The 17,454-nt window shown below is 37.6% G+C and overlaps 1 protein-coding gene across 3 annotated transcripts in view; it reads left to right on the forward strand.

The window, feature by feature from the left end:
* Positions 1-17,454, forward strand: part of Tpk1 (thiamin pyrophosphokinase 1) — a 340,045-nt gene that overhangs the window by 114,322 nt on the left and 208,269 nt on the right. For all 3 annotated transcript variants that reach the window (XM_076859623.2, XM_076859627.2, XM_076859619.2), the window contains one exon: positions 4,082-4,151. In XM_076859623.2, the coding sequence (XP_076715738.1) occupies positions 4,082-4,151 (70 nt within the window). The remainder of the gene's footprint in view (positions 1-4,081; positions 4,152-17,454) is intronic.

The following is a 17,454-nucleotide window of genomic DNA, read 5'->3' on the forward strand; positions in this document are numbered from 1 at the left end:
TTTATTATAGGCCTACTCAAAGTGTATAGTGTGTTGGACATATTTGTTCTTGTTTGCATTTTTTTTTCCACTGGAGAGTTGGATCTGGTTGTTGTTCATCCTTCTATTTTATAGAAAGCTCCTAGCACATAATAGGTGTAAATGCTGTTTATTTATTTAATTTTTGCAGTGTTCTGAATGAAACACCAGTCCTCTTGCATGCTAGGCAAGTATTCTTCTACTGAGTTACATTTCCAGCCTTTGATAGATGTAAATATTGAATTCAACAGATCTTTACTAAGAAATATTGTGTGCAAAACTTGACAAGTCCTCTTGTTTGTTAGTCTCTAGCCATTAAAAACTACTACTCCTCAGATTTTTATACTTCAGTGAATAAGTTTTTACATAAAAAGATCTTTTACACTTGTTAATTTTGTTTATAGAGAATTGTTTTATATACTATGAGGATAGTTTACCATCTGTTTCTATTAATCAGTCTTCCCAATCTCCCTAATTAGTTGTTTTATGCTATATATTATATATGGGATAATCTCTCTCTCTTAGCTTTTGATGGTTTTGAAACATAGGAAATGTACAATATATTCTGTGATTTTTCTATAAGTTATGTTTATGGCATAATTTGAACTCTAGTGTCATGAGTTATAAAGTGTGTGGTTAATTAGTAAAATGATACATCCTTCTTGGTTGTCTTTTTAAAAACTCTTGTTTTCTGGGCATTTTCTGGGTAGCCTACAATTTTCTTCTCAAAGAACACAGTCTTTTAGATTTTATTTTCACTGAAGGAAAGCAGAATGATGTTTCCTGAATGCTTATTGTGCTCCAGTATTGGGATGAGCACTATATAATTATTAAATCATTACTTATTTAATAACCCTCTTTCATAGTTAATTTTACTCTCATTTACAGAAAAGAAATCTTAAACACAAGTGAATATGTGCTTTTCCTATTGGGCCTCTATTTTACTTTTGCCATAACATAGAACACAGGAAAGAGTCTTACATATCGAGCATTCGTGGAAAAATAAAGTGAGGCTTTGATTTCTGTCAGTGTGGTCAGTTATTATCTTTTAATATTCCTACTATTGTTTAAACACCTCAAAATTTGCAAGTGAATATTATAAAACACTCTTAAATATATAACTAAATTTGTACAAAGGTACCGTGATTTTCTAAGTGCCATAAAATGAAGAAGTACCTCCAAAGAGTGGTTTCCTTCTTCTGAAGACGCTGGTGTCCCCGTCATTGGCTGTCCTGTGATGTTGGGGCCTGGATTCAAACAGCTGTGTGGGAGGGGGCAAGGCTTTGGTCTGTTGCGGATGAGGAGATCCCTTAACACCCCATCAAATTTTAGACATTCCTGCACCCACTTCTGTGCCTCAGGATGAAAAGTAAAGGTTTAGAAGAAGTGGATCAGGAAGGGACGGAGGGAGGGAGAAAAGGAAGTACTGGGGAGTGAAATGGAGCAGACTGTTTTGTGCATATATAAATATGTCACCATGAACCCCACTATTCTGTTTTGTTATTGGGCACTAATAAAAAGTAAATAAATAAAAAGAGAGCCCATTAAAAAGTGAATTTGAGCCAAGCACAGTGTTGCACTCCTGTAATCCCAGTGGCTTGGGAGGCTGAAGCAGGAGGATCCCAAGTTCAAAGCCAGCTTCAGCAACTTATTGAGGCCCTAAGCAACTAAGAAAGATCCTGTCTCAAAATAAAAAAGTAGAAAGGACTGGGGCGGTGGGTCAGTGATTAAATGCCCCTGGGTTTGGCTCAATACTTAGTACAAAAAAAAAAAAAAAGAAAAAAAGAAAAATTTTGATCTGAAACCACTAGCAAAAGAGTGCATGTGTATCTATTGTGCATGTGTATCTATCTATCTGTTTATTTATTTTAGTACCAGGGATTAAACCCAGGGGCACTCCACCACTAAGTCACATCCCTGGCCCTTTTTAAATATTTTATTTAGAGACAGGTTTCCTCGAAGTTGTTTAGGGCCTTGCTAAGTTGCTTTGAACTTGTGATCCTCCTGCTTCGGCCACCTGAGTCACTGAGGTTACAGGTGTGCACCACTATGCCCCGTTGCAAAACACTATTTTTTAAAAAGACAATAAATGAGGAAATCGAAAACACCAACAGCAGATTACCTGAAAAATCCTTGAGATTAAAAGAGAACCAAACAAAACTTTTAAAAGGATTAATAAGCATATTCATTTGAATGTTTTAAATGGGTGATTAAACATAATGAAGAAAGACTTTATAACCTGAAAGATTTGAGAAGATACCCACACATGCAGAAAGATGAGAAGAAAGGAATGAACCGTTTAAGAAACATGAAGGGTAGAGTGTGACTGTGTAAAAGTGCATCTCATTGGAGCACCTGGAGGTAGATGGGAACAGAGAGCTGAAGATGGGAATTCATCAAGTTAAAATGCCTAGAATTCTCCAAAATATAAGAAGGAAATAGATCCTCAGATTTAGGAAACACAGTTAATTCCAAGTAAGAGGCATAATGAAATCAGCACACCAAAGACAAAGGGAAGATCCTAAATGTAGCCCCGGAGACAAGACAGATTAGGTACAGGAGTACAATTAGAACCATCAGAGCCTGTTGTTCCAATGGAAATTAGACACCCACACTTTAATATACTCAAAGTTACTACTAATTAACAGTATTGGATTTAGCTAGTCTCTTATTCAAGAGCAAATTTCAAATAACTAACTTTGCAGCCAAATAAAAGATATTTATTTCCAAGAGAGCTGCCCTACACCTGCTTTAACATCATATGGGGTATACAGATCTATGGTTGCAGGAGGTGATTAGGTTTCCTGACGAAAGATGGGGGTAATTTCACCTTTTTTTTTTTTTTTCTTTTTTTTTTTTTTTTTAGTTTTCTAAGACACATCACCCTGGTGGGTAGGTTGATTTTGGGGAAAATCTCCACTGTGGAAACTGAATTTTTATTTATTTCAATGGTACTTCACTCCCACCTACAACCTTGTATTTTCTAAAACAAATCATGTGTCACTGGCCTTTTTTAGATACTGTACTCATCAGGATTATTTTGTTTTAGACACACCAGGAATACACAAATGTATAAGAGACCACACCCATTTGTTTTCTCCTGTCCCAATTTCAGTTACATGTGTTATTGATTTTAATTTCAAAGGAAGATAGTTTCTCACATTGTAGTTGGTACTTGGAATGGACTTGAGCCAGCTGGCCATCTATTTTTCTGTACTGATTGGAAGCAGATGCTGAATGTGCAGACCGCATCACATCATCTTATGATTTTAGCCAAGTGTGTGTTAGTTTGATGCTTCAGAGTAACAGCCGGAGCTGATGGTAAGATAGGGGATGTTTCTGTGAAAAATAGAAATGAGAGAGGAAGCAATGAAGTCAACATTCCATGCCCCGGGAGAACTTCGAGGAGTGATTGATCAGCCCCAGCAAATCCAGGGAAGCTGCAGGAAAGAGGTGATAGCCCCAGGTGGAAAGGGAATCCCTCAGCAGTTCCCATGTCTCACTCAGTTTTGTGTGTTGTTCAACATGGCTTCTGCATTATTTTTTTTTATTTATATTTTAAAATAAACTTGTTATGTTGGTGATTTATTTTTAAAAGGAAACTTTAAAGTCACAATAAAAAATGGAATCCCATAATACTGGCCATAAAGAGAAAGTTCTTGTAAAAATCTATAAAAGGGGGAAATATAATAGCTGTGTCCTATTGCCTGCCATTGAGCCTGAGGCCTACCTCCTGTCACCAAGGAGGAAAAACGAGTTTAAAGAAATATTGCAGGCACTCTGGCCCCAGATACCAGCTCCTCCTGCACTGAATCGGAGAGCGTGAAAAAGATGTGAAAAGGAATTAAACATGGTCCGTGGGTGATCCTGTCTTGCTTGTCTACTGTGGGGTAGGATCACTTTTAGCACCTGCGGTATCGGTATCACTAGCTTGTGTGAAATGATCCAACGGGGTTAGAGTGACTATGTGTGCTTCCCAGTATCTGCTTTAAATGTTTGTCATTTGAATGACATTGCTCTGTGCTTCCTGTATTGAAATGATTTGTGTTCTTTTTATTTGAAGCTCTTTTAAGAGCCTGTGCTGATGGAGGTGCCAACCGCTTATATGATATCACCGGAGGAGAGAGAGAAAGGTATGCTTTCATTTCGCCAGTGTCCATGGCACCACTAATTTCTGCTCCTCTTTGTTTTATTATCTTCTTAGCAAATGGACACTATTAATTTTTTTTTGTGGACCCTAACAGAAAATCACCTTAATGAGAGTGAGTGAGCAGCTAAACCAAGTTGTATTATTTCTTATTTCAATGGAAGCTGTTAGTAGAATTACATCCATCTATTCTTATTTTAAAAACCCTCATTCTACTACTTCAAAGCCTCATTAAGTAGCATTATCAAATATCAATATTTGTGAGGACTTTGAACATTGGCTAAAATAAAACTTCAAATGGCAATTTGAGTTGTTATTTGAACACTTTAAATGAATAAAAACTGATCTCATAAAAGAAATATATTCTCTGTTGTAGAAGATGTGAGATTTTATATTAGTGTGAACTAAAGCCCAATATAATTTACTCTAACTTAATTACTTCTAAGTTAAGCATGGATATATATTTTAGGAGATAGTTTATTTCTTAATGATTTGCTATCTGCACTGTCTGGTTTCCTGATCTTTGCATGGGTGAGTTATTTTTAGATGAGAGAATATGTTTGATGGAAGCAGGTTTTAAATCTAGTTCATTGCTAACATGTTTGTAGTTCAACTCATTGGCAAACACAAGGATTTATAGTGTAGATATAAGTAGACTAGTTATGAATGTTGTTCCTTCTCTATCATATGTTATATCAAAATGTTTATAGTTTGAGACGTCACCTATTTGCTGCAAAAAACCAAAAAATGTGATGCAACATACTCTAGGTATGCATTAAATATATGTATTTTGAAATGATGTATTTTTCTTTATGGTATCAAAATGTTTAACATCGGGTCCCTAATGTTGGAGCCGCATTTTGAAAGCAGCCAGTTGCTTACTAGGAAGAAAGCATGTTTGCTTTGAGATTAGAGATGCTAATATGGATGTCTGGGGACTAAGATGCATTATCAAAAAAATATGTAATAGTGACAGCCTTGGAGACAATTTAAATTCCTAATGGTCTTTTCTCCTTTATTTCATAACTGTAAGTGCATCTGGCAATATTCTCCAAGACCCATCAAGGACAATGTGGGAACACACTCTGGTGTGTGTGGTGGAGTGCTGGGGCCGGTTAGTGGGTATTGCTTGTCCCATGCCTGTAGCCTGCTGGCTGCGAACAGTCCTGTGTGGAGTGTTTGTCTAGGGTCAGCATGACTCATGAACATAATCACAAACAGAACCGCAGAAGGATCTTAATCGAGTACTTCCCACCTGTCTCTTGACCCATAAAAGCCACCTAGTGTGCTTGTGAAAAGCTGCAGATTTCCATACTGATTATTTTTATTGGATTGAGCCCAATACTAATAGGAAAGTTAACATGAACACTTTCATTCACAATTGGATTTAAGGAGTGGATACCATTATCAATTTCAAGGCAACCACACCTATTGTTTTTCAGCGCATTTTTTAAGTAAACTTACAGAACTCTTCCAAGAAGACTTATGTAATTTATCTAACAACTGTTTGTCCACATATGATGTTCAGTAAAACAGTGTACTTTTCATTGATTTTTCTCGTTGTAATGAGGTGTTTTTATGGCTCACACTCTACACTGAGGGACATGGCTGGCTTGGGTAGGGGTAGAGTCTCCAATAGGGAAATGAATGAAAATAACTGGCTCATGTGGGAATTAAATCCTTGGAATAAATCTCATTAAATCCAAGTCCTAACCGTGAAACTAATTGGATACAGGTGACTAAACATAATTCCCCTTAATTGTATTTTTAACAGAAGGGCTTCACAGTGAAAGGAAAAAATATGCAGATTTAAAGAGCCAACACATAGTTTGTGGACCACCACTTGTATTCTCTTATGTGTTTATTATTTTAACATCCATATCTGCAATGTAAAGTCCTGTAATTATGCAACAAAACATGCATTTTTAACGAGTCTTCTCCAACTGGAGACAAAGTGAAACATTTATACATTTGGAGTGGAAGGAAGGAAGGAAGGCTGACGTAGGCTGGACAAGAGGAACAGGCTTATGTGGGGATAAAGCTGATGGAAACAGCAATGGTAGGATCTTCTCTCCCTCCCTCAGGCCCAGGAGGGACAAGGCCTTTGACACCAGATCTCTTGTCACTTTGCTTCAGATGCCACTGGATATTCAGGGCTAGATCTGGCCCTCAGAGGAGAGATAACATGGAGCACTTTCATTCACAGTGGAAAGTTAAACAGTGACAGATTCAGGGAATGAGTACCATTGTTTCTGCCCTTACCTTTTTTTTTTTGTTTTTCCCCTGAGAGGGCCTGAACAGGATGTAGGCCCTCCGTGTTCTCAGCCTGGGAAGGTAAATTTTTTTCTTGGCATTGCATGTCAGATGGGTTTTAGACTGTTGCAGATATTATTCTGTCCAGTGTTAAGTTATCTTGCCCTTGGCTAATTGGAACTTCTTAAGTTAGTTCCTATGTCCCTTTTTTAAAGTATATAATAAAAAATTATATATAGTGTATCATTATGATATATGATAGTGTAATTTTGAGATATGAGTATCATACAACAGATTTGTAGATCATGGGTGTTAAATTACATGGGTCTGAGACTTAGTTACAACCTGTCATCATCCACCCTCTCAACATGTTGCCCTAGTCCAGAAGACCTAGGGGTCATTGCCAGACAGGTTCTTACCCCTAGGCAACAACTTCCCGGTTTGTATCACTATAAATTTATTTTCTCTGTTACTGGATCTCATACAAAAGAAATCATATAGTATATACAACTTGTGTCTTGTTTTTTTCTTGAGCCCATTTTTGAGATTGGTTCATGCATTGGTAGTGTCTCTGTTGGTCAGTAGATTGACTATGTAAATGTACCGCAAAGTGGATATGCACTGATGGGAATCAGCTGCCCTTTGGCTTGTCTCCAGTTTTTTGAATATTAGAAACACGGCATGTTAGCCATTCTCGTGCAGATGTTCTGTGAACATGTTTTAATTTATCTTTGGCAGGTAGTGAGGAATGGAGTTTCTAGATTGTAGGGTTCATATATGTTATGTTTAACTTTCTAAAAATTGGCACATTGGTTTTTTAACGTGGTGGTACCATTTTTCATTCCTGTCAGCACTGTTGCATTGCTCTATAGGCTCACCCATATTTATTCTTTTTCATCTTTTTGGTTTTAGCCATCTAGTGTTTGTGAATGGAATTCTGTGATTTTAATTTGCTTCTCTCTAATAATTAAAGACATTGAGCCTATTTTCATGTATTTATTGACCGTCTGAGTGGCTTCATTTGTCAAGTATTTTTTATTTATGATAATATAATGACTTTGTTAATTTTAATAATAAAAACTTAGGCCCAGCTTCAGGTCCTGTCCTGTACTGGATGCATTAAACCCTCCATTGCATTTTATTGATTTTTTTTTTAATTATGATAAGAGCACTTAACCTGAGATCCACCCTCTTAACATGTTGTTAGGTATATAGTGCAATATTCTTGACTTAGATCCCTGGGGCTCATTCACCTCCTTTAACTGAAATTTCATCCCCTACTTCCTTCAGCTCCTAGCAACCACCATTCCCAGACTCACTCCATCAGTTTAACTCTTCTAGACACTCGGCATCAGTGGACTCATGCAATGCGTTTCTTTCTGTGTCTGGCTTATTCTACTCAGTATTTTTCTAGGCCACCCCATCTTTTATGTTTGTATTTCTTTCAAGTCTAAAAGCAACCTGAAACATCTGTCAGGGTTTGTTTTTATAAAAAGTCCTAAGTACTTTTTTCCTATTGTGAAAATAACAAATGATAATTGAATATGTATGTGTATAGGGGGAAACAAAGAGAAAAGATAAAGATTATCTCTTCTCTCTTATTTCTTCCTAAGTAGCCAAGAGCTGCTTTGAGCCTCCCTATTGATTCTGCCTTTAGAACAATAGAAAGTATGACTCACTTTTCTGTAGTTACTTGTTCAAGTGAATGTAAGCTTAATTGTATAAATTCCCCTTTTCTTAAAAAATCTTTGTTAATGAATGTTTGGTTTAGTTATTCGATTTGTTTTCCTTTAAAGTTTTGAGTGATCTTGGTGGATGGGACATTAAACGGAGGCAGGTGGGAGACTCAGGAAAATATTGAATGGGCATTGCCAATGACAGTTTGATCCTAGCTTTCCACAGGGACTTGAGAATGAAGAGCAAGAAATTTTAGGAGACTTCTGTCTTCACCTTCTCCTGTACTCCTAATTTGTTGCTTTCCTAACAGTTAATGAGGAACCTGAAGGTGGGGTACCAGGAGTGTGGGATGGTACTCCTGTTCTGTAGCTCCAACCTGATAATGACAGAAGTCTCCCGATTCTACTCTGCTAGCCTGGGATGAAGAAGGCCTGGGTGTGCTCATAACATCCTTCTCCTGTGTTCACAGCTGAGATGGTGGAGCAGGCAACAGGCCCCAGTGATCAGAAGGTAGCAAGCTACAGCGATGGAGCCCCACCACAAAGCCAGAGAGACAGGGTCCGCTTGTTTCTAGGATTTTTGTAGAGCAGATTGTTTTCCATCAAAGTGATAGGGATGAGACGTTTATTTTTCTAGTGACGATTTCATTGATATTGTATTCCGTTGGGAAAGTATAAGTTGTCCACTTTAGAAAGAATGTGGAGAGACTGTTTTCCGTGTATCAGATTAATATCAGTTACGGAGAAGTTAAGTCCCTCTTCCCGCTGGGACACCATCACCTTTTTCCCATGCCAAAGTTGTTCCTCCTCAGAAAACAGCTTCAGCTCTGGGGGGTTCCTGACCAGGGTCCGAAAAGCAGTCAGGTGTGTCAAGTGCCATGAGGGGGGTTACAGAAGTAAAAGTGCACGAGTCCTGATGTGTGGCTCAGTGACTCTTCACCCCGGGGAGCACACCCATGAAAACTCTGCTGAAGCCTTCCTCCTGACCACTGCTGTCTCCGTCCTCCCCAAAGGGACCCCCATCTGACTTCTGCACCTCAGACATTGGCCTGTACTTTAACTCTATAAAAGGGAATTTTTCTACTCTCTAAATCTGGAAAAGAATCAGGAAACATTGGTGTATGTTAATGTTGGGTAATTATGATCACCAAGATCCACAATTATGGTAAATGGCGAGGGAGATAGACTCAAGAAGAGGAGTGTAAGAATCATGTAGAAAAACTGGAGTCATGAAATCAGCGGCTCAAAAGAAGCAGTGTGGCAATATGGGAGAGTGTGTTTATCTTCAGCATTCTTTTTAAAAATAAAGCTTTTCAATATAGTTAGAAATTTGCCATCTCTAGTCTCTTAGAAAGTTAATATAAACTGATAAAACAACAACAAAGACCCAAGCTTTGGAATGAGACAGAAACTCTGTTATAATCTAGTTGCAGAAATAAGAATGCAGCAGTTAGTTTGTGATTCCCTCATTCAGGCATTTATTTCTATCGTCAGTAATCAGACACTTTGGTAATCACTATGAATACATGTTATATATTATGTATATCATGTACATATAGTTCATAAAACATACTGTATAATAGAAATGAAGACAAAATATCCAGTGTTCTGGGTTTATAAGACTGTGAAGAGAACGTTCTAGTTCCGTGTGATAGGTTCTACGGCAAGGCAGACGTGGAGGATGGACAGTTAGCCCAGAATGGAGGTACTAGAGAATGCGCTGAAGATCCTAATGGTGTGTGAAAGGTTGGGGCCGCTGAGGGGTATGTGTGTGTGTGTGTGATGTTGTGACTGGGGGTTCCTGAGGGAGACTTTCCCCTTGACTCCTGCAGAAAATCTCAACTCATTACCTTGAGATTCAAGGTCATCTTTCCGGGCATCTTAGTCAAATAGAACTGCTCGGGGTCCTAAATATGCCATGCCCCTCTTCCTTCTGCCTTGTTCAGTCCCTTCCTGGTGGCTGATCTGGTACACACTGGTGCTACCCAGGATCCTCCTGAGTGGCTGCCATCCTGCCTCATCCGTGCAGGTAGATCCCGTGCTGCACTGATGCTCAGACGTTTGTAAGAGCACACGCTAGCCCCTCTCCTAGCTCCGCCGTCCGCGCCTCAGTGCTCAGCTCTGGTGCCATGTGCTCCAGGAGGACAGCCTTGTCTTCCAGTCTGGTATCAGGTGACATCTCTTCACACATAAAAATACTTTTAAGTCACCGTGTTACATTCACATTTTACCTTGATTTAGAGCTGGGAAGACTTATGTGCTTTACTAGAGTATAAATTTCCAGTGATCTATTACTCTTTAACTTTGCATAATACTTTATAATTATTTACTTTCTCATTTCATCTTGTGACTTAGCTATGTGTAGACATATCTTATATCCTTCACTAGGTGGTGGACTTCTGGAAGGCAGCAATCACAATTAATCATCTTTATATGCCTCCTAATATCTAGTACACTAATGAGCATCTGAGAATTTATTGAATTAATGATTTTCTTCATTTATATCTTAGCAAAGATGCCATGAAGACTAAGGTTTATTCTGGCCAGGGATTTCTTAGATGTAGCATCAGTTATCAGAAGTATCTTGATGATAAAAAAGACTTTGGATAATTACATATTTTCTTATTATGTGAAAACTAGAATATGTCAAAAAGATTACACTTTTTTTTTTTTTTTGTCTAAAATGACTCACGGTGTATGTTCCATTTTTTTCCACAATTTCCCACATTACATTGCTTTCTAATTCCTGTCTGCATAAGTCTTTTATCCTGAAACTAAGGTCCTTGCCTTTGAATTCATTGGTATTTTGAGAACAACATGAACTATGACCATGAATGTCAGAACCTAAGTTTCAGAGGTTCGTTTTAGTAATTGTGTCTTTGTGGGACTGAGGGGTTCTTAGACTCTTTAGCAGAATAGTCTAAGAATAGCTATAAATTTTGGTGTTGTTTATGATATCTGAAGTGTAGGCAGCATTGTATTTGGTTTGTTTTTTCAGAGTTAACTGATGAATATAGAAATCCAGAAGGAAAGTCTTCCAGAAGATTCTTGATGTAAAATCATTGTTTTATGCAAACTCAAGTTAATTTAAAAGATGAGCATGCCAAACAAAAGTCTCTGCTGTGTAACAGCGACTGCTCCTGTGAGCACTCTGGCACAGGGTGGGGTGGTGAGGAAGACCCAGTCAAACAGGGAAGCAAAGTGCAGGCCTGACCTCTTATTCCTCTCACACCACCAATTTTCTCCTGTAAGATTTCAGACTTTCAGCTTTATATATCCTTGCGACTTTCTCATCAGTAGATCGATAACACTTTTCAGAGTGATCAAGTGGGAATAGAGGATGACTGTCGTAACTCTGCCTCTAAAACTAACTGTGCCCCAGCTTGCCCAGGTTCAAAATATAATTGAAATAACTGACTAATGTGGGAGGTCAGCTCTTAAGAATTAGCTTCTATAGCCTGCATCAAGATCATTAACCCAGGCACCTGTGAGCAAGTGTCTGGTACCCCATTGAAGGAGTTGGTGAATGTCATAGGTCATTCAGAAACATTTGTTCTCTCGGTTTCATTGCAGGTGGCTGGGAGTGTGGTAATGGGGACATTAGATAAGGGTTCAAGGTCTAATTGTGCCACTGTTTTACTATGACACAGTAACTTCACTTCTTTGAACTATACTTTCTTGGTCTATGACCTTTCATAAAGAGATCACTGTCTTTGGAGTATTCAGAGAAAGTTCCATGAAGAACCTTATGGCTTTGACTAATTAGAAACGATTTGGATAAGCCAAGAGTTACCGTGGCCCTTCAGAGCTGGGATTAGACCAACTATAGACTCTCTGGATGTGCAGTTTTGGTTCCAGAGCTGCAAGTCTTCTTGTTCACAGTTGCTATTAAGCATGTGATCATTGTGCTCCCTTTAGAAAGATTATAAGCATTTTATTTTCTTACTGTGGTTGGAATGAAGGAATACAGTGTTTGTTTTCCGATTCCTTTTAATTTTTATTCAGTTTGTTCAGGTATAGTTTCACATAATAAAATTGAATCTTTAAGCATAGAGTTCAGTTATTTTTGAAATGATATGTAGGTGGATACCCACCACCACTGTCAAGATCAAAACAGTGTGACTTCCCCAAAAGTTCCTTTCATCCTCCTCCTGGCAGCTCTCCTGCCTCAGCCTTCTGAGTTGCTGGGGTGACAGGCATGCACTACCTCACCCAACCCAAAATGTTTCCTTTTGTCCCTCTGCAATTGATCCCCTCTTTCAATACTCTCCACAGCCTTCTAAATGGAGTCATATGCTGTCTTTTATGTCTAATATTTTTAAATTTATCAAATGCTTTTGAGATTCATGCACATGATTCTGTGTATCCATGGTTTCTCCTTTGTTAGTGCTTAGTAGTATTCCAGTAGGTGGGTATCCCACAGTTTTGTTTACTCATTCAGCATAGTCTGTGGACCTAATTCCTAAAACATGCTCTTTCATTGGGATGTGTTACCATTCTTTAAGTGATTCTTTGGAAAATATGTTAGTTTCTTTAGTTAGAACCAAGAAAAATTCTTATAATTGGCAATTTAACCCTAGAAGCTCTAAAAACAATACTAGAGACTATATATAAGGCTTAAATTTGCTATGTCTTAGTGAAAATTATGGAAAATCTTACTTAATTCCCTTAGGGCTCCTATGAGATAAGGCAATAAATATAAATCGGCTATAGAATAAGTTCGAATCAAGTATCCTAGCATAAAATGTGATCTCAATAGTGTCTAATATAATTGACATTAATTTCAGTCTTCCAGTGACTGTTCTGACTAGTTTTCCCAGGAATTGGAATTTATTTAAGCTATTTTCAAGAATTTTATAGTCAAAAATGCAATGACAGTGTGCTCTGATACATATATATATGTGTGTGTGTGTGTGTGTGTGTGTGTGTGTGTGTGTGTGTGTGTGTGTATATATATATATATATATATATATATGATATATATACATATATATCTAATATACACCTGATGGACTTGGCTTATAAAAAAAATGTCTTTGATTCCTCTTGATTCTTATAAGCCTCACCTTAGCAATGATTAGTTATTTGCTTTGGCAAATTTCTATTAAAAAGCATTTATGCAATCAAATTACTAAGCTCTGTAAGCATGTCAACATTATTGGGTCTTTGAATCAAAATGATGGAAGGTAAAAATGATTAGCACATTTAAAAGAAAATTTACAACAGAAGTCTTGGTATTAAAGAACCTTACACAACAAACTGTGAAGGCATATTTATCTCAAATTATTGATTAGATTAGTTTAGTAATATATTTTAGTCTGTTGGTTATCAAATGCTATAAATCAGAGATCTCAAAGCTATCCATGCATAGCCATGAATCATTGGGGCCCTGGAGGAGGGAGGAATGTGTATGCAGAGGTGCCATGTTTGCCACATCATGCATGAACTGAAAATAAATTTCAGAGTGAGATCATTTTTAGCAGCTGCAGGAAGTCAGTTTACAACTAAATTAAATCAGAGGCATTGTTCTTTATGGCTATTCTATTTCATAAAGTATGTTCCTGTCAGAACCCTTTTCCTTTCCTGCTCTGTGGATGGAGTCTTCAGAAATAAATTACCTCCTGGGGATTTTTTTCAAAGAAGCTCAAATCATTTTTCAAAAGTTTTGAGTAACATGTGGCTCTTTTAGTTTTACTTTTTTTTTAAAACAAAAAGTTTGAATTGTTTTAATGTTACATTGTCTGAACAATGTGAGAGCTAATTTTTTTGTCACTTTTTTGCTTATTTTCAATAGATTTTTAATTACTGAGCTAAGAAGTAACGGTTGAGATAATCCTATTGTACCAACATGTGCAAAATTGGTTTTTTTTAAACTTTCAGAATGGTCCCGGTCTGGGTTTTCATATACATGGAGGGGAGTGCACATGCATGCCTGTTGCTGACACACATTGGAGACTTCTGCATTGTTTCCTTATTATTAAATTTTGGGATTTGTGTTATGACCACGAGTCAACAGAGAAACTCCAACACTACTCTGGACAGCATGCATAATTTGGTGACACATCATTATAGGACCTGAAACTTGAGTTGATGATGGGATTGCTACTGAGCCAGCCTTGGCCTTCCAGTTGTCAGGAGACAGAAAAGTGGCAGGACTAGTTAGTAAACGTTACGGGAAAATGTCCAAATGGCAATTACACCAAGAGGAGCCTTGGACTATCACTTACAATCCAGAGATGTAGCTCCGAGAGTTTTTTGACTTGTATTCCTTAAAGACTGCAGTTTTGCCTCTGTAGCCTGAAAGTTCAAGAATATGCTGAATGATCTCGAAAAAGGTATCTAAACTACAACGGAAAATATTTTACAACCCTAAGAAAAAAACTTTTTGCGTGTGCACGTGCTTGTGTAAAATAGGTATTAAAACAGCTAGATAAGAGGAGTAAGTTCAGTAGGGCAGCTACAGATTTTGAAAATTTATTACCTATCTCAAAATAACTAGAGGATGGTCAAAGGTTCCCATCACAGGGCTAGGGTTGTGGCTCAATGGTAGAGCGCTTGCCTAGCATGTGTGAGACACTGGGTTCAATTCTCAGCACCACATACAGGTAAACTAATAAATGAAATAAAGGTCCATTAATAATTAAATATATATTAAAAAGGTCCCTAGCACAAATAAATGCTTAATCGCCCTGATTTGATCAGTATGCATTGTACACATGTATCGAATTATTACACTTTTCCCATGAATATGTGGTTATTCTGAGTGTCATTTAAAAAATTTAAAAACGCTGAATCATTGGGATTGCATTTGTGGCTCAGTGGTAAAGCACTTGCCTAGCATGGGTGATGCACTGGGTTCAATGCTCAGCACTACATAAAAATAAATAAATAAAATAAAGGTTTTGTGTCCATCTACAATTAAAAAAAAAAAAAAAGAAAGAAAGAAAGAAAAAGCTGAATCATTATCCAAACCCCATAATCCTGAATTGCAGTTGGCCCTTTCGTTGATGAGATCTGCAGTTCTCCACTTGGGCCACGGGAAGGTGATGTTGTCTGCGCCACAGGGCTTCTGCCAGAAACACTTGGCTTTGCCTTGGAGGTCAGGTTCCCTCCAGATGTGCAGGGTATCACACAAGGGCCCTTGACACCTGGGGCATGTGATTTGGGACTAGAGGTTCCATGAAGGGAGAGGTGTTAAACATTAACGCCTCTTAGAAAGGGTTACTTAAAATCTTCCTTCCATCTGAATACTGATTTCCTACTTGGCTTATTATGTTCTAACCATTACAGTGCCCCTTGAAATACCAGGATTGTGACCTCTATACAGAATACTGTCTGCTCCATTTCTGAGCCATCTCTGCCTTTTTTTTCCCAAACTCTGCTCTTGTGTTCTGTCTCCCCAGAAGTCTTTCCTGATAAACCCCAATTTCCACAGACCCAGATTAGGAAAAAAAGAAAAAAAAATCATTTGAGCAACCCTTCGTGTAGTGCCACATTATGTTTTAACATGCATGCATTCTGTACCTGCTTCTACCTTACTGCACAGAACTCCTTGTACTTATTTTGTTCATCTTTAGAAATATTCCCAGCAGCCAGGACCAGGTTTGGTGACTGACAGATGATAAATAAGTAGTTCTAATTAAACAGTGTCCTTTCTTTTAGGTGGCTCTTCCTGATAGTGACAATTTCTCCATGGTTCTCATCAAGCTAGTAGATGGCAAATGCTATGTGACCTAAGGGTGTTTGGGGGCTGGATGTCTCACCCACTTGTGTTCCATTATTACCAGCCTCTTTTACTGCACTTGTCTATGAGGTGCTTTCCGAGTGCATTCTCCTGCCCAGCACTTCCAGCATCCCAGCATTTATCTTATCACCTGGGAATCATCCCACTGCAGATTTCCACCAGATTGCTTGCTCATCTATGGCATTTGCACTATTTCAACCTCAGCAATTAGATCATGATGTGCTAAATATCTGATTAAATAATGATTAGAAATGGTCTTCCACAGCAATGTAAGCATTCCACTATCACAGCTTGAAGGCATGTTTCTGACCCAGTAAAAATAATTCTTAAGGTTATTTTTATTCAAGAGGAAAATCAGAGATTGATACAAAAGCTCTTCTGTTAATGTTAGGAACCTCTTCTCATGCTAGGTTTTGCAAAGATAGGTAGGGAGAGCCAAATACAAGTAGAAACAGACTGCAAATTCCCCACCAATATCCATTCACAGCATCTTCTGTCTCCAACGCTATCTTCATGCTCTGGGACAATCTGAAGATCTCTATGAATCCTCTCTTTAGTTTCCCCACCGTACTCATTTCTCTAACTTAATACCATGCTGGTTGTGATGTAAAATGCCCTAGTTAGGAATTTTTTTTTAATTCCTCAATGACAGTGAAAGGGAATCAAATGGTCACTTGTCATGCATGTAAGTGGTAAAACAGCTGTCTGGCAGTCTGACAAATTTAATAATATTCTTCCCAGGTTTTTAAAAAGGATATTAAAGTATTAGGGTATAATTGTTCCCTGGTTTTATAAAAGTGTATTGTCAATCAGAAGATTCTGTGTGTTTTCTCGGACTTCAATATTTTTTTCTAAGTAAATTCTTAAATTCTACTCTCATCACTCATAATTTTCCTGGGGTGGTTTGTAAATTTGTTATTTTAGATATCCTTTGCTATTTCAAAAATTTTTTCTTACTTAGACAAGCTCATGTTGTACAACATAAAGCTTTTGTAGTCTGAATCATTGTAGCAGTTAAGAGGATTAAAAATATATTTCCAATATGTAATACGTAAAAAGGTTTCAGGACTTTAAGGTAGAGCTTTGCTTTATAAATAAGATAAGACATATCAAAGACATTTTATAAATATTTATTTTTAAGGAAATTTTCTCAGAAAAGTACTTTAATAAAAGTATTTCTTTTATTAAAAATAATTAAGGAAAGTTTATAGACAGAAGAAAATGTTTCCTGACTTCTAGCTTAATAGTTACAAAGGCCACTTATGCCTGTAAGCTTAGAATGCAGTTTTCTTTGTAGAACTATTATGATTTTTTTTCCTTCATGCAAAATTCACTTATTTATCATGAGCGGCCTCTAGTGTGTATTCAGTTTGCTCCTGCTTGGCTGTACATTAGTTCGTTATTAGTGACTGGAGAGCAGTTCCATGTGTTAAGAACAAGAAAAACAACTGCAGTTTCTGTCATCTTAGCATTTTATCAGTCAGTGAGAAGAACATTTTCGCATAATAGTGTGGTCTTATGATTCCTATTAGCAGTAATAGGGCTTTCACAGTGAATTTCCTCCAAGTGGCAGTGGCTCTCCAAAGCTTGTTTCTGATGTGGGAGGAAGAGTGAGT

The sequence above is a fragment of the Callospermophilus lateralis genome, chromosome 1, assembly GCF_048772815.1.
Source record: "Callospermophilus lateralis isolate mCalLat2 chromosome 1, mCalLat2.hap1, whole genome shotgun sequence".
Taxonomy (NCBI): domain Eukaryota; kingdom Metazoa; phylum Chordata; class Mammalia; order Rodentia; family Sciuridae; genus Callospermophilus; species Callospermophilus lateralis.